This window comes from Frieseomelitta varia, unplaced genomic scaffold, assembly GCF_011392965.1.
Source record: "Frieseomelitta varia isolate USP_RPSP 00005682 unplaced genomic scaffold, Fvar_1.2 scaffold_582, whole genome shotgun sequence".
NCBI classification, from domain to species: Eukaryota; Metazoa; Arthropoda; class Insecta; order Hymenoptera; family Apidae; genus Frieseomelitta; species Frieseomelitta varia.
The window spans coordinates 425564-450540 of NW_025110348.1; the positions used below are offsets into that span (position 1 = coordinate 425564).

The 24977-nt window shown below is 42.6% G+C and overlaps 1 protein-coding gene across 3 annotated transcripts in view; it reads right to left on the minus strand.

Annotated features, from left to right (window-relative positions):
- Positions 1–24977, minus strand: part of LOC122534280 (protein madd-4-like) — a 233200-nt gene that overhangs the window by 17830 nt on the left and 190393 nt on the right. For all 3 annotated transcript variants that reach the window (XM_043664776.1, XM_043664774.1, XM_043664775.1), the window contains 4 exons: positions 19956–20282; positions 9992–10133; positions 8482–8614; positions 974–1076 (listed from right to left, as the gene is read on the minus strand). In XM_043664776.1, coding sequence (XP_043520711.1) covers positions 974–1076; positions 8482–8614; positions 9992–10133; positions 19956–20282 — 705 coding nt within the window. The remainder of the gene's footprint in view (positions 1–973; positions 1077–8481; positions 8615–9991; positions 10134–19955; positions 20283–24977) is intronic.

A 24977-nucleotide genomic window follows, 5' to 3' on the forward strand; every position in this document is an offset into this window, starting at 1 on the left:
GTTGCAAGTATTTTTTTAGAAATTGTCTAGAATTTCTTTCGCGAGTTACCGCACGTATCTTTGAAGATTTAAGTATATTTCATTTATTAGAAACCACACGTAAAATTCTCTTATCGTCCATGTCTTCCACTAAGGGGATCATCTACTCGTTCCTTGGATAAAACACAAAGGGATCGGCACAGAAGAAGATGCAAATTCTCACGGCGCACGATACGTCGTGTCTAGCCATACGTATCTCCGCAACGAGTACGTGTGCCCCTGTCTTGTCGAGCCTCGGATGAGAGAATTTTACGGTGGTTGACAGAGAGAACCGCGAACGGCCCTTGCAGCTTCAACGAGCCGAACTGGGTTAGGGTTCGTGGGTTTTGCCAGGTTGTCGTAGCCAGCGGAATGGACGGATGCACAGATAGACACGTATCTCTCTGTGACAATTCTAGGAGGGATCGTGACGTGAGCGTGTCGTGTCGGCAGAGCCTCAAGGACGTAGGGAATATTATCAATTACGTTCACGCGGGATATAAATTCGTCGGGGTTCGCATCAACTCGAACTCGAGGCGAGCGATAGCGAACAGGATATTTCAACGATAAAGTGGGACGAATTTTCGATTACGTTATCGTTGTCGTTATCGTTGGCTCGACCGTACGATATCGTACGTACAAAGTATATTTCCCAACCATAAATCCCGCAGACCGAGGCGGCACCGAACTCGAACGTCGACACGTTGAACTTTCGCGAGAAACCGAGAATAGAATTACCGTTTGCGCATAGCGCAACACGATGAAAATAAAATCCGATGGATTTTTCTTTCGCTCGGCGACGTTTCCGTTTCGTTTCGATTCGTTTCCTCTGGCGCCAGCCGTCAGAACAAGCTCGCTACCAAGCGTGCTCCTCCGTAAAGGAAAGGAAAATCTCGGGATTTAATATAAAAGAATATCGCGTATTTAAATTATCCCAATTCCGGTTCTTATTTACCTTCGCAGTCTCGTTGCCGTTCTCCTCCGTACAGAAAATGTTTCTCGTCCTCGATCCGCCGCCGCAGCTAGCGCTGCACATGCTCCATTCGCCGGCTACCCATCTGGAAATGTAAAAAAAGAAAAGAATCAATTGAAACGCTGGCAGAGATGTAGGCCTGTTACGTAACGTATTCCTATATACGTTACGTACGTACATATGTAATGATCAAAGCTTCATATTACTGTTCGTTCTAACGAACATTCAAAATATCGATCTTGGCGAAGAAAGCAAGTCTCTTTTTAAAGCATCCACGGTGAAAAAGTTTGAAATCGTTTTGGAAAAAACGTTCGGCAACTGAGTCTATCCCATCTTCCCTTCGACGAGGTTCTCGTTCAGGCGGAAGTCATCTTTGATTATTGCAATTGGATGACGATCGTGGAATTTTCGTTGTTGAAACAGTGTACAATCCAAGTTAGTTCCTACGACGAAATCTTTTTCCCGACTGAAGCGAATTTTCACACGTTCGATTAATCTTCCGATCGGAAGTGAAAACTTTCAGTGAACGACCGATCGGCGTTGAACTTGTAACTTGTAACGATAGCGAACGGCACGACACTTTAAAATATCGTCTGTCTTTATTATTTGTTGCAGTCAGTCTCACGTTCGAAATACGATTCAGCGAGACTTTGATGGAAGGAAACGTTCGTTGATTCGAGGAGTGATGATCGATAGAAGCCGGAAAAATGCAACTGAAGGAACGTTAATCCCCACAGACTTTTTCAATTTCCGCTACATCGCGTGTTTGCGGGGCGAAAGTGTTCACGAGTCGCCAGACGAATCTATCGATCGTCAGCATGAAAGTTTTGCTCGATACACGACACGAGCGGGCTCTGCTTCCCCGCTCTCGTCCCGTGTAACACATGTAAACCGTATCGATACGTCCATCGAGCTTGCCGATTATTTTGTCCGTTGTTGTTCGAATATAAAAGCCACTGTTGTGCTAAGAAAGCAGCTGCTCCGTAGCACGCGTAGCATCTGATAAAAATGTTCTCCTTCTTCCTCGAGATTTTTTTCTCCCTTTTTTTTTAGCGTTTGTTCGTTGTAGAAGCAAAGTGAAACACATTAACACGTTCGTGGTCGTATCTCGACAGCACTGTCCCCTCCCCCCTCCCCCCCAGTGATTGATAACGTTTCCTTGATGTACTTTGTATTTTAATACGTTGACTGTCTCTTGTTGGATTATTCATTCTTTTGATCTCGATCTTGAAGTCACAAATTATTTTACTTTGCCATTTCATCTTTCCAGTAGTTGGATTATTCAACGATAAATGAATTGAATTTATCTTTTGTCTAATTATTCGTTTCTCACGTCCTGATGATCTCATGGTCGGAAATTATTTCACTTTGCCATTCATTTCTCCAATACTAATTCGAAGGTTAATTATCAGAACGCGTGGATTCACATTCTTACGCCCAAGCTCAAAGAGATAGAAGTTAGGTAGAAAAAAATTTATTCACCGACGAAAGAAATAATTTCCTTTGTTAGCTTTGTTCATAGTACCTCTCGCGCATTGTTCCTCTGTTTGGCCTTTCGAAAGGAAATCGATTCACGTTTCAGTATATAAAATTCGCTGCGAGTTTCATTTCTGACAGAAAAGACTGCCTTATTTCTCGAACTCCAAATTACCTTCCCTGCTCGAACGTTTCGACAATTCTCCCTTAACGCGGTACATTACGCGTTCATGATTCCCCTATAGTGTGCCTAACCGTCAACCACCATGTTTAATTACCTCTCTCTCTCTTAGCCTGCACAGATTATACAGCCAGATTCTATACGCGATTCTGGCCGATCGATGTTAGTAGCCGGATTGTGAGATTAATCGTCAAATGTTCCGGAAAACGCTTAATGGAATTTAATTGGGCCTGTATCCCTAGCGCGACATAGAATAATAGCCGCTGAAGTATTCAGTGGCTTAATACACAGTTGCGGGTAGGCAGCGGTTTAGGAATCCCGGTTCTCCTGGGGGATAACTGAAACGCCGACCACTTTCCCGGCCTCTGACTGAACCGAATTAAACTAAATTCTCCGCCCGGCCAATTAGCACCAATTTAACGTTGACGAGGCCCACTCCGCTCGCTGATTTATTAACCTTTGTGGCCCGTTAACGTTGCCTTCCCCCGATTTTTCACCTTCGAATTCAATTCAGCAATCGCCGCGCTCCCTCGTTCTCGCAACGCGAATATTCCCGATTAACGAACGGCGACGTTCGTTAAATTATTCATAGCTCAATGGCCAACTCTATCCCGCGAATCGTTTTGTCGGACACGTTCTCGACTTGCAACTGTATCCGAGATTTTCAGAACGTAGACGTAAGTCAATTTTAACTTAATTTTAACTTCGATGCTATTCCGCGAACGCACGCCTGAACGATAGATAATTATATCTAGAAAAAACGAAATCTGCACTGATTCTTTGGTCGTACCTTCGTGAAGATGTGAACTTTGCATACACTATGAAGTTGCATCTGCATTTCGCTATGAATTTCCAGATCTTTATCTTCTGTTGCAATTCAATTTTATCGCACAGTTCAACCCAGGTGCCATCGGGATATGCAAATAACTGGAATAGTTGTTAATTTAAATTAAAACCAGGCACTCCAACATCAAGTGACGAAAGCTGAAACCGGCGCACTGTATATTGTGCACGAGCGAAAGCTTCGAGAACCTTATTAAGTCGATCAATTATCCCCGGCTGATATTTGCTCATGTTCGAGAAGCATCCTCACAAGGCCGGGCACAAGTTAAAGAGGAAAATATGGCGCGAATCAGTTGCGTGATTCGCCTCTTGCGGGAAAGTTAAACGGTAGTTCGAGTAACCCGAGCCACTCGAGATTCTAGTTTGGTGCAGCGTTAAACCATAGAGTTCTTGGCTACGCGCATCATCCAAGTGGCGAAGTTTGCTACGGCCTAGCCGCCGTATAATAACGTTGAACACCGGCCCAGAGGCAACTTGACGGGGATCTTGACGAAGATTTTCATAATTTAGCTACAGCCGACTGTTCTTTGTTGGCGGCGTCTCGCGTGTCTTCGCGCACCGTCCTCGAATTTTGCTGGCTGGCGAGATGATAAAACGACGCGGGATTAGAGATTAAATCCGGCCATTGGCGACAGATACGTTTCGCGACGCGTCGCCACGCACGACTCCAGAAAGCAAAAGGCACCGTTTTCCATTTCCCCGGGAGACGAGTTACTCCCGCTCTGGAACACGCGAGTGCGAATTTGCGTTTGAAATATCGCGGCGCCACGGACGAAAAAATTCGTTTCCATTTATAGGATGACAACGTATTTCTCTTCAAATACTGCGCTCCACTCGGCGTTGTTGCGTTCTTGAAATTTCAGTGAAAATAGCAGAGAGCGAATTACGATGATAAAAGTGAAACGAATTTCTTGGTGAAATCGGAACAGACCGATTTTCTTTGCTGCACGTATATAATAGATTGATTAATATAATAGAAAAATTTTGAACTCTGTTAATTTTGCTATTCTTTTATCGGCGTTTTCCGTACGCAATTATCATACACACGCTTCATTTACCTAAACTTAAAATTAATCCTTGATTATACGAATAAAATATTGCTAGTTGAATCCAGTTATTTATATTTCCTATAATAATAAAGAACTATTTATAACACTTATTTATATTTCCTATGATAATAAAATATACGAACCATTGCTAGTTGAATCCACTTATTTATATTTCCTATAATAGTAAAGAACTATTTATAACACTTATTTATATTTCCTATAATAATAAAGAAAAAAAATCAATGAATTTCTATTGTATTCCAACAATAAAAGCTACTTCTTCCACGACAAATTTATGTGAATAAAAGTCTACTGTACCTGACTAACAAAGCTAAGAATTTCGTGCAAAATACAGTTGATCGATTCAGCCACTGAAAGAGGGCCTCTCACCGAGAGAAAGTGACGGCGAAGAAAAGAACAGATCGATGAACGAGTGAAATAGACATCGATCGACGAGAAGCTTCCGCTGGTCATCGAATCATAATTTCGTTCACAAAGGAGAATGATTCAGTATACACGCCCGCTGTGCAACGACCTGCTACATTTTATATCCGGTAAGAATGGTCGGCGGCGAGATTTTTTTTTCTTTTTCTCTGTCCGAACTTGGTGGCCGAAGCAGTGTTTGCCTGTCTGGAGAACGATTCTCATCGGGAGCTAGCTTTAAAAGCGCCGCTTTTTATCCACCGTTTCCTTTATTCGGACAAAGAACAGGCCGTATCGTTCCAAGAACTAAGATTGCGCCTTCGAAAAAATATCCTCGGGACGTTTCTCTGCTCCCCTTCCCCTTCTCGTTATCCCGTCCCGATCGTTACGCTTTATCGCGAACAGCTTCATCGTGCCCGCGCACGTTCGTGTTATGAATCAGAGAAATAAATTCGCCGTTTGTTCCGTTTGCATCGTTTAAGAGACACTGAGAGGATCCCGGGATCGAAATCGTTTCTATTTCCCCGTTTGATTCATTCTTCCATTGTAACGATCTTCTCCGCGAGAATGTAGACTGAATCGAGGATTTTTGCGCGCTAGCGCGAGAAATTTGAAGAATTTTATGCAAAAAACGCAAACTGAAATCTTTAATATCCAACTTTCACTTTTTTTAAATTCTGTTTTCAAATAGAAAAATCTCCAATTGCGATATTTTTATTTGACGCGTTTATTTCCCTTTTTTTCGCGAACTACAGGCTGCGAAATATTCTCCGAATACCAATAAATAAGCCGTGGATTTTACAAATGAGCCCCGTTTTTTTATAAATAAGCTTCGTAGAAAACAAATTGGCTCGTGTCGTTGAAGGGAACAAGGTATAAACCAAGCGTCATCGAATAGAACGGAGAACTGTTTCCTACCAACTGTGGAGAGATTCGTAGTATAAAGGTCGAAGGATTTCTTTAAATAACTTTCTCGGAGGCACGGAATCGTCCAGATCCAACGATGGTCCCTTTACGGCTGGCGTCACATCGTTTCACGACGACGGTTCTGATCACGATCCTCCGCAGGAGCAAACGCGCTTTACGTCGGCGCGAGTCGTTGGCTCGCAGGAAAAACAGCCATATTCGTCGGACGAATTGTTTGTTCGACAATCGGGACATTCTACTTCCTCCGGGTCGCAGTTGTTCCATGACACGCGACGTTACGTTAAAAAATGAAAGAAAAAGATGTGAAAAATGTCTACGGTGTAAACTGGAGGAAACGGACTGACATTGGTTACCACGTATATAGGTGTGTGTGTGTGTGTGTGTGTGTGTGTATGTGTGTGCAAAAACAAAGGCGACAAGAGAATCGCGACTCACTTTCCAATTGCTTTTTTATGATAATCGGAAAAGAGCGACAAGACGGTAGAATTTTTATGAAAATCTGGACGAAGATTCTTCGCGATTATATTTGTACAATGATTGATATTGATTCGTATAATGTAGCGTAGAATGTTTTAGTCAAACGAGTAAATATTATACGTGGATGTATATTAATTGTTCAGTATATTATGCGAGTGTATATTTACTCATCTGACTGTCCGATTGTCGAACCTCTGCTAGAAACTAGATAAAATTTCTGGAAATTCTGAATTAATTCCTACTTCTGATTAAATATATCTCGCGTGAATTCATATATATATACATTTCAGTGGATAGTCGTGTTTATTTAACTTGATGTTTTCACTGTATCACGTAGACAACAATAGCAAACTATAATAATGTTGTTTTCGTAATTTCGTAAATTTCATAGATTTCGTCACTTTCGTCGCGGTTTCGTCGTTAAATGCACATAGTGCATTAGTGCGATCAAGTCAGCACTGTATTATTAGGGGACGAACTATATTATTAGTCGATATCACTGTTAATCGAGTAATTAGAAGAGGGACGGTTTCAATAAATTATCACAGTCCTCTCGAACAATATAATTGTCCCTCATTTACGTGCATCGGCGCAACGCGTCAAATTACTAATTTTCTGAAAATCAATCTAACAACACGACGACAGGCGCGAGAACGTGTTCTAAAAATCTTAAATATCGCGGTGCAATATTCGGCAATATTCGAGAGAGGTCCCATTCGGAGCACCTTGTTCGCATAACCTGGCTCGCAAGGCGATAGCTACACTAGGGTGGGCTAGGTAGCCGTTTCGATATTCAGCGAGCGATCCCAGCCAAAGTGTTCGCAATCGGTGCTTTCGACGCGGAGAGGAAAAGAGAGGGTGTGTCTCCGTTGGCGAAAGGCACCGGGTGCTTGTTTTTCCAGGTCTCTCTTTCAGAAAGAGGCCCGCCGGGCTTTTGCTCTTTCCCACTTCGGCCCGTTCGACTAATGGCCGTTCAGCCCGCTTGAAAGCCTCCAGCCTATCGTTTCCGAGCCCTGGCTCTCTATTGCGAGACCGTCTGCACAGCCGTCGTATACATTTCTGCGCGCGTTGCATCCACGAGTGCACACGCGTTGCATACGTACGTGTATACATGCACGGGCGACGTCGGCCTGTCCAACAATAATCGGGACTGCTTGCTTGCTTGCTTTGTCCGCGGCCACGGCGAGGAAATTGGTCAGAGCCAGGAAGATTGGCCGGCGTTAATCCCAAAAGTAGGAGTTCCGATTTCACGAACAGCACGTGGAAAATACGGGAATTTCGAGCAGCTGCGCGAACGTGCTCAACGGGTCAAACATTCCCCGGTCTGCTCGTAAAACTGAAACGTTCAATCTCGTACCGCAGGGGGAGGTTCGCCCGTCGATTAGAACAGCGTTAATGCAGTTGCTAATCCTAGACTCGAATCCTACTACAGATCCAACCTCTGGACGCAGAGCGTTTCGAAAACTTGGAAACTGCCAATAATTTTTCTCAACACGTCCTTACGTGAGATACATTAGTAAATTCATTGCGAAACACGTCATTAGATCTAGTGTTTGTTTGCTGCATCTTCGTTCTGACTTTTAGAGACCGTTTCCCACATTTGTTGTGATATTTTAATAAATCTTTAGACTTCGTGCGTTTACTTTCTCGCTCGTACCCATAGAATATTTGAACGAAGCTCGAAGAAACCTGGAATCACTCATACTACGAATTCTTCGCGTTAAATCCTGTATCCCAAAGAAATCGCGCGAGGAAAGTTGAGTCATCAACGTCTCGAACACCTCGGTCCATTCAACGCCATTGATCTCTGAAATAGAGATATCGGATCGAGTCTTTTTCTCGGCGACGATGGTGGAAGAGTAATGAATAGAGATCCAGACGCGGAGGATCAACGTCGTCCTCGATGGAACTGTCTTCTTTTTACTTCCTAGTCGCGATTCTGTGCAAACACGTCGTTCATGACATGTGAAAAATACCCATCAAACGCTGCACTCCCTATATATTTATTTTGTATTCACTGTAAGTCACACGTTTCGCTCCGGTATGAAAATCTGTGTATTGGTTCAGCGACAAGGACACTAGACGTTAGATCAGACGTTGAAAGAGGTACTCACTTTGCACTGCAGGGATGCGTGTTGCACGGTATCAGGGTTTTTTCGGGCTTGTTGTCCGGATCGCAGTAGCTATCGTCCACCACGTTCTCGTCAGAACCGACAGCCTTACACACTGCCATCGCGATCTTGAAACCTGCCAAAAAGAAAGAGAATCATAAGCTAGCAAAGTGATCCTTTTTTTCGAGAAGTTGGTGATCGTGTCTGATTATCGTCGCGATTATCTCAAGAAATGAAAATGAAGCAGAAGCATTGAACGATACTTGGAAAACTGAGAAACGTGCTGACATTGGCCCCACACACACACACATACATATTGAACCCCTGCGATGAAATTGTAATAATTTAGAAATTAATTTAGAATTTAAAAAGAAAAAAAATTCCTCTAGTGTGTACAAAGTTTCAATTGTAACTTTTACACTTTAAAATACTTGAGGTATGAGTGCTCTTTTTTAATACTTTTTTCGCAAATCTTTCACGAAAACTTATTTATTTAAAATAACAAATATTCACGTAAGCTTTGTTCCGTCTTTCAATTTCCTAGTGTGTTCTACTTATTACACGTTCTAAAACGCAGAAATGATATTTTTTCTGTAAAATTTCATCTGTCTCGAACGCCCAAGAATTCCGTTTATGAAAATCTACGAGGCAAATTTAGCGCACCGGTGGACGAAAATCCTGCCCCGAACGATAGATCCTCATTTCAGAAATATAGCGGAATCCCCTTTAAATCTTTATACTATTTTCCACTTTGCGAAACCGCGCGGTCGATATAATTCAAAACGTTCAAATCATTTGAAACGTTCCATTTCGTGGTCGAAAAAATTCACGGAAATAGACGAAGAAATAAAACGCGTGCAAATATCCTCTGTGCTTTTCTCCCGTGCGTACAGGACAAAATACGGGAGTTGGTCTCAATTATCAAGTAAGCTTCAGTTCTAAGTTTCAGGACAACAATTTCAGAATTTATAACATTACGTATTGTTAGTTAAATTATGTCAATGCATTTTTCATTGATGCAGAATAAAGAATACGTATAAGATTACGTATATTTAGTCCTATTATGAATTAAGTTAATGTATCTCCCACCGATGTAAAAGTATAATTTGGTCAAATTATATGATATTAAAAATAAAGTTAATATAAATTCTCATTATAAATAAAGTTGATGTACCCTCCGTTGATGCAAGACACTGGTATAATTGAAAAAAAAATTTGCAAAGTGACACGAGACGAGACGAACGTAACAAGATAAGAAGTTTCATCGTACGAAACAGCAAGAAAGGGAATTCCCGAAGTTGAAGGAGTAGTACAACGTAACGATAGGCGGGGAGATCGACCGGTCTAAGTAGCCGTTATTAATTTCGGCAAAGGGTCCGTGGAACGTTTAACGATTCGCGAGCTCAAAGTTCATTAGAATTCATTGCTCCCAGCGTCGATGTAAATGGACTAGCCGCCGGGTGAACTAATTGTAAGTGCTTCAACCGAATGAACTTCGTAACCAACCACTCACCTCCGCCGCATGATTTCGAGCAGGCGGATATCGATTCCAAACTCCACGAGTATCGCGATTGGCAGCTCGATCCGTTTCCTCCGCATACGCCGCATGGGTCCGTGTTCTTGTTGCTGCCGACTCGCAGGTCGCAGCCGACTTTCTGAAACAGAAATTACACAAGTCTGGTGTTAATAAAACCGAGCTCGATGCCCTTCCTTTTTTTTTTTTTTTTTTTTTACCAAAGGTTTCTCGCGCTGAAACTAGAGTTACACTCGAGAAAAAATTCATTTACAAATTTGTAAAATTATATTTTCACAGAGGTGGAGAACACAAAGAAATGTAACACAATATTTCACGATATTAATTTTTTGGGAAATCCTGGACTTTCGATTCTAGGTCAATAGTGGGGATTTGTGTTTGAAATTTTTGCAGAAGCATGAGGAAACGTTGGAGAATTGTTAATTTACAGTTACAGGGGGCTCGTAATGGATCCCACTTTAGTCAATTGCTTCGAATTTTCCATTTGTATTAGTAAAATTATAAATATCTAGCCCTTGTACTTGAATCGACTGTACGAAACACACATCTCTTTTCCTTCTCACGTTGTTTCCCTTTCCTAATTATTATCTTCCGTTATAACTTAAGCAAATCTCGTTCGCGTGATCAAATAGATGGTAAATCAGTACTTAAACACAGAGGAAGGTCTATGCTAAGTCGCCGTTTTACAACAAACGGGAGCGATTGGTCCTGGAGGGCGCATAATCTAAAGACGATCCCGCGCTATGTCACGCACCCCCGGGAGCAACTTCGATTTGCAATAAACTAGAACTCTAACTCAGTCTCTTGATACCAAGCGTGTCGCAACGCGAAACAAATTTCGGCCCAGGCGATCTGCTGCGCGAATTTTCGTTCCGAATTTATTCCTTCTTTCAATCGACTTGTCCCGTGTTCCTTTGTCCCGTGTTGTCAAACGCAAATAGAAGACGAAACAGAACGGATAGCGAGTGTATCGAGCGGAGCTCGGGCATCGAAAGATTAATCAATGAAAACGAGGAGAGGAACGAGGCGAGTGTCACTTCGCGGAATCTGAATGCAGCTATTGCTGCTCCGTACGAATGCGGCAGTACTTTTCGTGAAGGAAGAAGAGAAGGAGAAAGAAAGACAGAGAGAAAGAGAGAGAGCGAGAGAGAGAGAGAGAGAGAAAAAATAGAAAACGCGAATGAGAGAAGCTGACGTCGATTCGTGACCTGGCTCGGACGGCAAACTGATTTGTCATTCAGGCTGCATGGAGGTTTGCTCCGAGGTCGGGAAGTACATTATTCATCCCTTATCCGGGCGAGAAGAGCGAACCAAACTGGTGGCGAAGACGCCGCGCCGGTGGCAAAGAGGAGACGAGACGAGGAGGGATATAGATGGAACGAGGAGTAAAAAGGAGAGAGAGCCTAACGAAATCCGATCGGTTGCCGCTGATCGAAGATTTTTATCAGGCCGGTGTCGACGATTTGAATATCTGTTTAACAACTGTCAGGACACTCGCCTCGGCGTTCCTGAAAGTTACATCTGAATGCGTGTCGACTGGATTTCAGACTTTACGTGCCTGTATCACTGAAGATAATTGAATTATCGATTTATTATATTCGTTTTTAATGACAAGAGACATTGACTTTAAAGTCGTATCGCACGAGCAACATCGAACCACTATTTTTCATTGGTTCGATTGGTTCGATGAAATCGCTGGCATGCTCGTACGTACGTATTGTTCGATCGACTGGCGGATTAAATATAGATGCAGATACCTCGAGGTACGATCCAACGAGCTTCGAGAAGCTAATACCCAATCTCGACGGCAGTGCAGCAGAATTTTTCGATAAATTCTGTCAATCCGCTGTCTCGCTTAAGCAAAAGCGCGTGCAACGCGCTCGCTCGCGTCTTTCCTTTCGCCGGGAACACGTTCGCCGCTCGCCAGCATTTAGAAACAGCATTTACACTTCTTGAGGGAGGGAGGAATTCTTCGACAGTTGGAGGGCACCGTTCCGCTCGCGAAAATTCCACGTGGAAAGTAACTTTGGTGAATCATGTTTCTCGACGGGGAAGAAAGAGCAGAGAGAAAGAAAGGAAAAAAGAATTGAAAAACGGGGGAGAAAAAAAAAATAAGGTAAGAAACGAGTGAAAGAGCAAAAGGGGAGAAGTTGAAGTCAGGGGAGTTTATTCGCTCGCACACGAAGTACGATTTAACGGAGCCATTGAATAGCATTACAACTTCGGTTTGGAAAAAAAAGGAAGAAGAAAGAGGAAGGAAAAAGGAAAGAAAAGGGAGAAGAGAAACGCAAAAGAGAGAAAGGAAAAAAAAGACGAAAGATCAAACAGTCTGGAGGAATCGAATAGGACTTGTTCGCGATACCGGTAGGACGAATTGAGATTTAATTTTACACGAGGTCGGATTCGTTCCGCGACCTTTCTTCGACTCCGTGCACCGATGCACGTGCGCATCCATTGTACGATGCTTGTGTAGGAGGTCGGCCTCGAGTACACCGCTGGGAATTCGAATGGAGTTTAAATCTGGAATAGCGATTTTAGCAACACGTCGAAACAACGTACCTCGTTTCTCTCTTTTTTTCTTTTTTCTCTTTTTCTCTGTTTTCATTCCCTTTATTTTTGCCAGTCTGACTCGGCTCGACCCGTTTTAACCAGGCTTACGAAATGGGATCTCGCGGCTCGTTATTTGAAGAGTCGGTTTTTTAATCGAGCGAGCTCGTGTCACGACGGCGAGATTTGCGATCTTTTCTTTTTTTCAAGCTGCAGATGCAACGTATTTACACCGTACACACGGCAGGGACAGAAATCTTCTGTGATTGTTTATCACGAGTGTTCGACTGTGTCAGAGATGCACTCGTCTCTCGCAGGATGCTTGAAATCAAAGCTTGCGAGAGACAAGTGTGAGACCGGCAGACTAAACGCAGGAAAAATCAAACAGAATCTAGAAGGAGAAAACATACGAATTATATCGACATGCACGGCGAAGTTAATTACTGTCAACCACGTTGCGCTGGCAACTGATTGCGGACCGTAACGAGTGACCGGACCGTATACAATAATTCGTCGCTTTCTTTTTGAAGTCGTCGGTATATCACTGGATGGAAATTATTGAGAAATAATAAATTTATTATTTGTTTTGCCTGGGTTATACTTAAATATACTTAAAAAAAAAAAAAAAAAAAACTGAGAAAATATTGCAATTTTGGGACAAAAAATTTTCGACGTGCATGGCATGTCATTCCAGCGCAAGAAGTTAATAAAATTTCGAAATGTTTTATTATAACACACTCGTAGAAATTTCCAAACGTATTCAAACAGTTTCATCAGCCAGGACAAATGCATTTACCAATTCTTTGTTAATATTCGAGAACGAGTTGATGTAATTTTCATCCGTTTCTCGAAGGACAACGGCAGCGAATTGAAAACGACCCTTATTTCGAAACTCATTTTGGACGTTTAAAAGATTCATGGAGATTCTCTTCTAGTCTAGCTGAATCTCGACCGGAGTCCGACGATTTTTAAACTCTGTCAGGGACAAATGTGAAAGGGACAGGTCTCGCACACGCACGCACGTGAATGTGTTCGTGTGTGTATGTGTGTCTGTGTACCTGTGTGCGCGCGAGCGCGCCACTCTGTCCACAGTACACGTGAGCGCGCGCGGGCGCACGCGCGCGCAAACAGAACGGAAGAGACACACAATACGGGCGCTCAGGATTAGGTTTACTTTGCCGGAGAAGTGGAAACCTGCAGCGGAGCCCCGTAATTGAAGGATAGGACCATCGAAGCAACCGGTTATTTCTCTAGGTAAACAAGCCAAGAGAAACGGCCAGCCGGTCGGGCGTGCAAAATGAAATATCGTGGAACTTAACGGCGTCGATCTTCGTCACTCTCTCTTTTTCTACCGCGGGCTTTGGCTATCCTCGCCCCGATCCGTGCAAATAATACCTTCAAATCCAGTAAATACCACGGCCAATGGCCGTTTATGAGCCGCGGGGATATGAGTACTCATTTCGAAACGGCCGGTGGATTCTTTGAATTCCACGAACAAGAGACCCGGCGAATAAATTAACTGTAAAGGTGATTCCTTCGACGACGATCGATAGCGAGAAAAAGAGGTAGATGTCAATCAACATTTGTGTAATCGTGGCCTTTAATATTCTTAACATTCATCGTTAACAATACAATAAGTATTCAAACATTGACTGAATTACAACAACGATATGTGTACAAATTAAAGATAAATGGATAATTAGAAACAACAGTTACTATCTCTCTATGAAACTATCGGATTATAAACTTAAACTATTAATATATTTTTCTATTTAGAAATGATGCCTCAAGACGGTAATATCATTGGATCTGTCAACATGGAAAAATTCTCTCGTCAATTCATCCTATAATACAATTAAAAGAAATTACCAATTCAAAGATAAAAGGTTGAAGAATAAAGCAAAGCCACTCGCCAACTTTTTATCCCGCTGTTAGATAACAAGACTCTGGTCGAAAGGTAAATCGGTGATTTCCGCGACTTTCCGCCTCCCGGCTATTTCGTTACGTAAATTTGACTGGCGTTCAATTATTCAAACCGGCTTTCAAGGTTCCATTCGGCAGCCGGTACACCATCCACAATCCTTGCTATCCATCGGAGTTAGCCCATTACGCTGAATACACCCTTTTCCCCGCCGCCGTGAGTTTCTCCCTCGTCGCCGCCATCCCATTCGAGAACCCCCGTCCCAGACTTTCTTTTCTCTACACTCGTTTCTGCCTTTTAACATAGTTTCCCGGAGAATGGGATTTTCCGGCTGCAGACGGACTCGATCACTTTGTCCGCCTTATTTTAGCCAGTTTCACTGAAACGATGGAATTTATCGCGCAGCCACGCCGAATCGCTTGTATATCCCTAATTTCTCGTATACCTTTTTCTTTAATTCTTTTTTTTTTTTTTTTTGCTCCTATCGAAGAGCTCTTTAAAACGAAGCTGGATGGCTTTGTACTGTGCTCGAATAATCTTCAGACAGGCTTTTCTTTTTTCTTTTTTTCAAGTCCAAGCGAAGGAAATTCGTACCTACGTATGCGTATAAATTAATTTTACTTTTTACAACTACGAATTATTGATTTTTGCAGCAGTTTACAGTTTCTTCTTAACTGATATTAATCTTGTTGCCACGATACTTGGCTAGTCGAGTTTCTCTACCGAAATGTGTAGAATATTGACGAGTAGAAGGTAATAAAAATTTGCGTGCAAATTCGACGATACAGCGACAGGAACACGACAATACGGTGGACGACTAGCGTTACAAGTTACATTCAAGCGTGCACGTGGAAAAGCACGCGGAACGGAACAATCGGTGGAATTTCCGTGGATAGAAGACAAACTCTAATGAGTTGCGATATAGCACAAAAGCGTCGCGCACTTATCGAGCGTGTCCAACGCGAGGGAAGGAAACTCGCCGCCGCTTTAATAATGCAAAACCAGTTTGCGTTTACCGGAGCTCGGTTAGTGCTTAATTACGTGGACCCGTCTGCTGATTAGATATTGTCCTTCCAACTTCGCCGCCACTGTCGTCGCTATGAAATCCCGTTAATTATTTCTTGACGCGCCCCCCCCCCCTCCCCCTCTCTCCCTCCCTCCTCAGTCACAGCACTCGTGAATCATCTCTACTTGTGCAACTTCTTCCGTCTATGCGGAATATTTTATCTATTCTCGAATTCTTCAAAGACAGGGGAACTCTATCTTTCGGCGAAACTCTGCCAGAAGGTTGTTGAAGGTTTGTAACACCGCTTTCGGTGTCTCGAAAGAGATTCCTCCGATTTGTTATCTCTGAAATTTTCTTTTCTCATTTCAATCGTCAAATATTCCTCGAGCGATAGTTTCGCGAGACTGGACGATATCTCCGGACGAAGCGGAGGCAGAGGGCGTTTAGTTTAGGTAGACGAAACGATAAACAATATCAATATTGGTGTACGTCACCTGGTGTTAGCGTTCTCAGACTTAAGACGGCTAGCGACTACTTAAGGGGTTAATCGACGAAAGTAGCCCTCTCTCAACGGTGGCTTGTCTCTCGGTACACAGAGTCGTCAACGGTGTAAAGTAAGATCGAATTAAGTTAATGGACGGAGAAGTGCGGGCGTCCAGACGCACCCATGGTAAATATTGGCCCAAGACGAGCAGACGACGCCTCGTTAGTTCGCATTTTCCTTCGCCGATGATGGAAAAGAAAAAGAGGGAAGCAGTGAAATCACACGGCTAGAAACCAAGATACTTATGAATAAGTTTAGGACCGGTCCAGCGTTGAACGAAACAGAGCAGAGGGGAGAGGGGATGGAAAAAGATTCAAGCAGATAGAGGAGGGGCACACTGTATGCCCCACCTGAAACAAATTTCCCCGGCCTCGAGTTTCAGCCGGAACTTTCTTCCTCCTCCACCAAGTTTCGACAAGGGTTGCAGCAATTGCGACTTAATTCTTAACCGACGCTTTCAGCGTAATCCAGAGCCAAGGGCCCGGACTACGATCGCATATTTAAAAGTCTGATCTCTGCTTTTAATTAATTATCCCTCGGTCGACTCGCTTCCGGGTTTTCTACGGTGGCGGCGAATATAAACTAGAAAGAAATGGAAGCTTCGTTGCTTCGAAACGAAAGGAAGAGACGCGGATGGACGGACAGATGATGCTAAGGTCGATCGAGACCGACCGTTCCCCTACGTTCTTTCCGTAAAAAACGCGCGGTTCGTTAAAAAATGCAAACACCTTGTATTTAAATATGGAAACATTTCAAACCCACGGCGCACACGTTTTCGCATTAACATCGCGTTACAACTGAAATTCGGATCGTTTGTTTTTTCGGAAACGTATTCCGCATTTTCTCTCTCTCTCTCTCTCTCTCTCTCCCTCGCTTTGGGGAAATTTACGGTTTTGTAGAGAAGGAAATCTAAAATCTCCCCGTATGAGCTTCAAAGATACCCGCATCTCCGGCACAAATGAAATCAGCTTTGAACCCGACGAGTATCACTCGTTCGCGTTTGCGTCTGCGTGGGCGAGTGCTTCAAACGCGTATTAACGGGCACGGAACAAAACTTGCGAATAAAATCTTCGAAATTCGTCGAGCACCCGACACGGGAGAGACATTCCCTCTGTGTTCGCGACGCGACACTTTCGAGAAGTTGGTAGGTACTTTATTTACGAAAAACTGTCAACGCCACGATCCTTTGTGGTATTTTGAAAATTGTCACGCTCAAGTTCCCCGGAAAATTGACGCGATGGTTGTTCGCCTGGTCAGAATCAATCGGGCGCGTGTTACAGGTTACGCGACTACTCTGCACGTCTGACCAGTGTCAGACCTATATCACTGATCTCGAGTGCACTTACATAGACCTTCGGTCTTTCGTCACGAGCACATTAGATTTCGAGAATTGGCCGACGGTAAAAGCAATCAACTTTCATCAACAACTCACGTGGACGATGCGCTGTTTATTAAATCAATCTTTGCTATTATATTATTAATTGAATCATACGTGCAGAATACCGGGCAGGGCTGCGATCGATTCCTCCTGGTCGATAAATTTAATTTGTACACGAACCAACGCAGAAGACTAAAACACGAAGACAAAGTTTCAACCAGAGAAATGATTTTATAACGATATTCTGCTTATATTCCGCGGACTAGTAAACAAATGCAATATATATGTACAGCGCACGCTAGCCTAAATAATATTCGGATGCGAGAGGGAGAGAGTGTGTAGCTGGGTATCGCGATGTTATTGTAACGAAATATGATGAACCCGGACCTCGTTATCGATCGTTTAATTCTCGAAACGCGCGTCGTCATTTTCATCGAGCGGGCACGTAATGCTTAAAAAGTCAATGACGTTATTTGCGCGAAACGTAAACGCATCCGGACGAGTCAGGCGATTATTTTCGTTCGTTTCGGCGCAGTTCATTTGTTATGAAATTACGCGACACGAGAGGATAATTTGTTTGCAATAAATTTAATCAAACGTAATAAGCGTGTCGGGGGCTGTCCATTATTGTTAATTAATTTAAAGATTGCAACGCGTATTCAATTAGTAACAAAACGAAGTTTCATTTCGGTCCGGGCGAATTGCGTCAAATATTGACAGAGCGTGGAACGATCGATAACGGAAATTTCTGGCGTGCCACGTCATTCGAATAGTTTGCATTCGTCGCGTCTTCGAACACGAAGACTTCCCCATGGTCCCCGTGATCTCGTTGTCGGTGCGCAATTCGACCGATGTCGTTAACGAAATTTTACGCGGCACGAGCTACAAGTTACTGGTGCTAATAAACTCTCTCTCTCTCTCTCTCTCACGGTTTACAAGTTTAACGATAAAACAAGTTAAGTTCCGCACGACAATTCTACGAATTACGAGCCGTGCCGATTAGTCGCGCGTTTCGCGCGCGGTGCGTTAAACGGTGAAATTGCGAGATAAAAATTTATAACACTCTCGCAAACGATATTAATTAGTAATTTATCGCGCAATATGGTTCGGATGATAATCATCCGCATCCTGTGTTCGAATTAATGCTATCTCTGCAATTGGTATTTATTTGTAGTCGAAATTATACGGGGGTGCAACCGCTTTCATCGTGCGAGATTATTTCTTAAATAATTCTCACGTTAATTCACGCCGTTCATTTTTAATACCGCGCTCTAACAACAGATATTTCTACAGACGATTCGACCAGCGTTTAAAGCGGCTCTCTACTTTGAAATATTTATATGCATTCTGAATTATTATACTTCAATTTTGTACAGGTTTCGCCTTCGACGAACCGAGGTACCTAAGCCAATTAATTTTTCGAGAATTTCCCCTAGCTAGCTGGTCCAAATGCTGATTGTTTTCTCGTTTCCTTTTTTACCAGCCGTTGGCTCCTGCCGTTTCTCAACCCTTCTTCCAGATATTTTTCAATTAATTCGTGTAATTGAATTTGTGCCGGTACATTCTCGCGGGCCGCGTTGCACTATGCTCGATTAAACGCCAGCCAGAAATCGTACTCGGGCGTGCGTAAAACACAAGATTGGATGGAGTGCGGTTTGGCAGGCCGAACTCGCGAACTTTCGTGCAAAGTACAAAATATGGCGCACCGGAAGGGATACTGACACCGGCGCAAAAATTGCTCTCCCCCGGGAGATAAACGTTTCCGGTTACGCTGGCGCCAACTTCCTTCGAATCGAATGAACCACGGCTCACTTATCAAATTGGATTCTAACTGAACGAAACTCTGAGCTGCCCGTTTTGCGAGAGCGAAATTAACGGGCTGCGCCTGACACGTTTCTTTCTCGGACAAGCGCAATTATGACTTGGAAAAAGCAAACGAAAAAAAAAAAAACAATTATTTCACTGTATAATGATATCTCTCTTTCTTTTTTTTTTTCAGTATTATAATGTGACGTTATATACGGAATGATTAGAGGACTCTGTTTGTAAAATCTAACGTCCCCAACTCGTTTCCATTCTTGAAAGTAGCTAATAAATCTGTAAAACTTCTAAAAGACTAATAAATGCACAAAACCATATAAACTATCCGAAGTTATAACATTTAATGGGTGGAAACGCTTTGTAAATTATTTTCAAAACTATATGAATTTGCTCAAAAGTATACGCTCTAATTATATAAAATAATTTAAATAATAAAATAATGTTTCAACGAAACTGACAGATTGAATTTTATAATTACGAAGAATATTTCTTTCCTATGATTATTAAACAAAATAATATACTGGGAAATGTATATACACGTATGTATATATATTTATGTGTATATCATATTTATAAACGTATTACGTAGTATAAAAATAAAATAACTTCTATGTACATGTGAAATATTAATTTCGATATAATATAACATTATGCAAATATATATTATTAGATGAATATAAAGAGACGATTATAAATGAATATAAAAAGAAGATACTAATCACTCACCATGCAATCACCACCAATGCAAACGTCCATGCTGTCCGTGTAGCACTTGGTGCCATCGTCCACCTTGTCAGCGAGCTGGACCACGATCGTTTCTTCGCTGTCGAGCTGCAAAGCGTCGGTGGCATCATGCGGAAGCGTCTTTTCAACAGACGTTTCCTGTCGCAGCCGACTGCCAGTGTTTTCCAGCGATTGCTCGCCACGGCAGATCAAAGCGCACGGCCTGGTCGGATCGTAATGTGGATACCATTTTAACAGTTGACCACTGTACGGCACGTCGTCGAACGCGGCGCATTGCTCCGCCCGGAAATCGCTCGGGTTCTCGCACGGCTGCAATCAAAGGCGCGGATTTTCTCTTGAGATTGCTCTTTCGAGTCACCTACATCGAGCTCTTAACACGATTTTTCGTGATTTTGATGTTTCGCGATGGATCGAGGCTTGAAACGAGTCAGAGATAGCATGTGTGAATTTGATTTGTTGTAATGTTTGATCTTGACGTTTTTTTTTTTTTCCTCCCAACGATATTGTTCTTTGACAATGTGATCGTCAAAGGGGATCTCTTTCGCAAAGGTCAATGAGAATCCGATCCACAAAACATCAATTCCCGAAAAATCTTGCCGAATCGCTGGGGTCGGATTATTCAAGTCGATGCAACGAACAATATTTAATCATCCGAAAGGGCAAACTGAACGCAACGCCATCGCGATTGTTTAAATTGAAATTACATTTCCAAGGTAGCATCGGTATTTCATTTACACCAGCGGATCGCGATAATTCCCGAATTATATTTTAGCAACAATGCGGCATCAGCGTTTCGCCATTACTCTCACTTTAGTTGTCTGCAAAGCAGTTAAACGAAGCGTGCCAGCCGGCCTGAGAGATCGTTTCAGGGATTTTCACACGGCCGAAGGCAAAGCCGTAGATTTCGACGGAACAGATCATTACCTAATTAGGTCGAACCCTTGCTATCGGTATTTTAAGATGTCCACTTTGCAACGTGATCAAAGGATCGCCCGTTGTTCACCTCCTCGAGTGGCAACCGAAACGATCGAACGAACCGAAACGTTCGCGACCGAACACTTGAAACTTCGTTTCTCGTGTAAATCGCGAATTATCGGTGTATTTGTATTTAAAATTATTTGATCGCCGAGCGTGCAACTCCTTTTGCAACATCGCCACCCCGTTTCCTATTGATCACCCTCCCTATTGTAAACGTTATTCCGTTCTGTGTCATTTAATCGTTTCGCGTTCAATTAGCCGCGTTATCATTTCTCTCTTTCTCTCTCTCTCTCTTTCCTTCTCTTGAAGGAATTAATACCAGTAGCGATAGAGGGGGCAAGATGAATCGGCGGTCAGATGAAAAATTAACTTGAAAATGCGCGCGGATTAAAAACGACACAGGGCGTTTCGCGATATTCGATCATCCGGGCGGCAACGTCGAGTCAGTCAACAAATTCCGATGACTATTAATTACGACGATAATCAGATCGGATATGACTCGAGGGTATCCCGATTGTACGTTTTTGTCGGCGCAGCTCGGCGTTCAGCTCGGTCCACAACGTACGAACAAGTCGCGATGTAAAATGACCAAAGCGAGGGATTCATTACTCTCCGTACGTTTCGTTCGCTGTTGTTTCCATTTTTTCTCCCCCATTTGTTGGAATCAAGCTCACGGAAAAGCGAGTTTGATCGAATTCGTTGGTCGACTGTCTTACGTGGGAATTACCTTGCGTCGTCAGTTAGTTTTACAATTGAAGAATTTGCATCATTTATCTACGATGCTGCATTAAATGGATACTAACGTATGATAATTATATAATTAATACTGTAACACTACGATGATAATTTATGCAACTCTACGTGTTGTTGGTCGACGAAAGAAGAAGTTGTCCTTGGTATCCGCGTCTTGGAAGTATCGTTGCTGGTAAACTTCGTACTATTACAAACTATACTGTGGATGTATCCTCCGGACGTAATCAAGTTATTCATCGATAGATCCTAACGCAATGAGGAGTTTCAGATTCGATTCAGATACGGAATCAAGTTGCATTTCGTGCATCCCCAACTACGAACTACAAAACAAAGTTAACACTTGGTATTGCGGAACGAGTATCAATCTAGCGTAAAGTAACGAATTGTAGCACGAATATATATATATATATAATCGAACAAAATTCTAAAATTTCTCGTCGACATTCCCTCGAGTAAGCACGATGGTCAAATTTTACCAACGTCATCGTGATAAAATACACGTAAAATACAGACGTTAAATCAATGATAATTGTTAAATAATCACGATTATCCCGCGAGTCAACGTATAAATACGTTCACGCTTGACAAGTGGAAATATTTAATCATCTTCGTTGGATAGGACGAGTGATGATCGAAAAATGGTATTAAATTCTGTTTACATTAATTATTAGATCCGGCGAGAATGTGCAATATAGACAGTGAAATGCAGCCGGGGCTGCACGGTGCTGACTGGTGGTGCTCGCGTGATGTTTCGCTGTTGACAGAGTGCCGGTCGATTTTCAACAACGGGGACATCAAAGTTCCGTATTACTTTCCGCGTTCTAACGAAGCTGGTACAACGGTGCCAATGGTAATTAATTAACGTGCCGCGCTAACTGTAATTTAGTTAGAAACGGCTTCCAGTTATTCCTGTCGTAATTACGCGACTGTCCCGTTTCTTTCTATAGACTGAATAAATTTCAAACACTGTGCATTCAGCTAATTGCAATTCTATTTCTGCAAGTCGTCAAAATCTGAAATTTCGAGGAAAGCGAGAATGAAAAGGAATTCCTTTGTCTTGAATCGTTCTGCGAACGATCGATTCGACTTCCCTTTGTAATAATAATTCAGTAACTCTCGATAATAATTTCCCCGCGAAAGACAAATCCTCTTTCTCGTTCCTCCGCGGGGGAAATTATTTTAGGCGCGGTACATCCTCGTCACGCTTTTTTCACTTCATTTAATTACTCCGTTCGTTTGCCAACGAACCGTTTAATCCGCGCGCGCCAGGTTCCTGCTTCGATAAAAAAGGTGAAAAGGAAGACCGAGCTTTGATAATCTCTATTAAATCCTCCCATTACCGTATTATTTCAACAAGTTTAATTAAACACAGTGAATTTGGCGAAATAATCTTTCCCAATTGGAAGTCGCGTGTGCTCGCGTCGCGGATCGAACCTGGAACTCGTTCAACTCGAGCAATCACGCACGATTCTCAAAGTGCACGGAAAGGAAAATGTCCGCCCCGTAACTAACTATTTCCCCAGGTTATAATTAACTCCATCAATGGGGAAGCCTTTTTTCCTTCGAATATGTAGAAATCCGTGTCGTGATACAGGCATGCTGGACATTCTTTTTTATTTTTTGCCGGTGTTAGAAATAACTATAAATCATGTTTGCACGTGGTGTTGATAAGATAGCATCTATGTGCGTGTATGTGTATATATATATATATATACTGAATGATGAAAAAGACAAAAGAATATAGAACAGTAGAAAGCCACTGCATCGTATAGATCTCAGAGGGAAGTGATTGTAAACTATAAAAACCGAATATCTGTGTTTTATAAAATAAAACCTAATGCCAAATTAACAGTCGGTTTGTCTCTCCAATCTCTCCGCGTTTCGTTTTGTTCTTACATTTGTCCCTTGCCACCCCTCACTCTCACCCCTTTGCGCGTCGCGTCTCGCTTTCCGCTGGCAGCTTTCTCGTGGAACAACGGCATCGAATTACCCGACGATCCATCATTTCCCGTATCCGGAATGCAAAACGCTACTTACCGGGACACCTGTTACTGGCTGAACCTCGTCGACCGATAAAAAAATCCGATGCAACGTCGAGAGAGAGAGAGAGAGAGAGAGAGAGAGAATTGTTAATACCGGTTTATGCAGCCAGTTTATACACCGGGTGATCGCGCTACAAAGCGTAAATAGGTAACTTTTTGTACGACTGCGTGTGCACGGAGGCTGATACCGCGAGACAATTGCCTTCCAGGAGTATCAGAATCATTCACGGATCGTTCATTTCAGAAAGAGTTGCTAGGCAAATTGTTATACGAAAAAAAGGTCTCTTATCCGAGAATTCTTTATTTTCGTATTCGCCCGATTGTGATCACCAGTTGTGTTTGCCACAGAGAACGGTAACTCACCTACCGTATCTCCTCATGGTCTTCAACCATATCTAACGGCTGCGTTGCGCGCAGTTTGCCGGCCAGTTTCGCATTCAGAGAAAAATTAGAACTCGTTTCGATGTTACAAAGGAGATCCCCCCTTTTTTTTTTTTTAATCTGCAAAACAAGAGACAAGGTGTCTCTACTTGCGGATTAAACGTAGTATATATATATATATATATATATATATATATATATATATATATATATATATGAACTGTATACTGCGTACGCTATATTTCATCTGTTATTTCAAAGAATTCCCGCCGGTTATTATTACATTGCGTTGTTGTTTAACCTGCGCCAGTAAACGTAATTTCCATCGATGGAAAGGGACGGTGACAGAGTCCCCTTCTTTCGATCGTTCACTTTTCCTGCGTATACGCAGACACACCCTCGCCATTTCATCCCCCTGACAACGTCCGCGCGCTTTAAATTCTTAATCCCCTCGGGATTACGTCACCATTACGGCAATGGGATTCCACTCGGTGTTAAACTCGTGTTAACACGCCACGATCAACGGACTCCGTCCGTAATAATTATTAAATACAAACAGGCCCTGACGAGATGGAGCTTCAGGTTGGGCGGGCCGTGGTTCAAAAACAAAGGGCTGACTTCTCACCGTTTTAAGCGCGTTAAATATCGATCAAATTTGCACGCGAATTAATTCATCCTTCGTCTTTGCAGTCAGTCGGCTAATTACGTTCTTTGTTTATCTTTCGAAACGATTCGCGAGAGCTGCGTAAATGCGTTAAAAAATGTAAATGAAGTAGTGCAATTCTCTCAGATTAGTGAATCCGATGACATTCGAATGGTAAATTTCTACAGAGATTCGACGTACATCGAC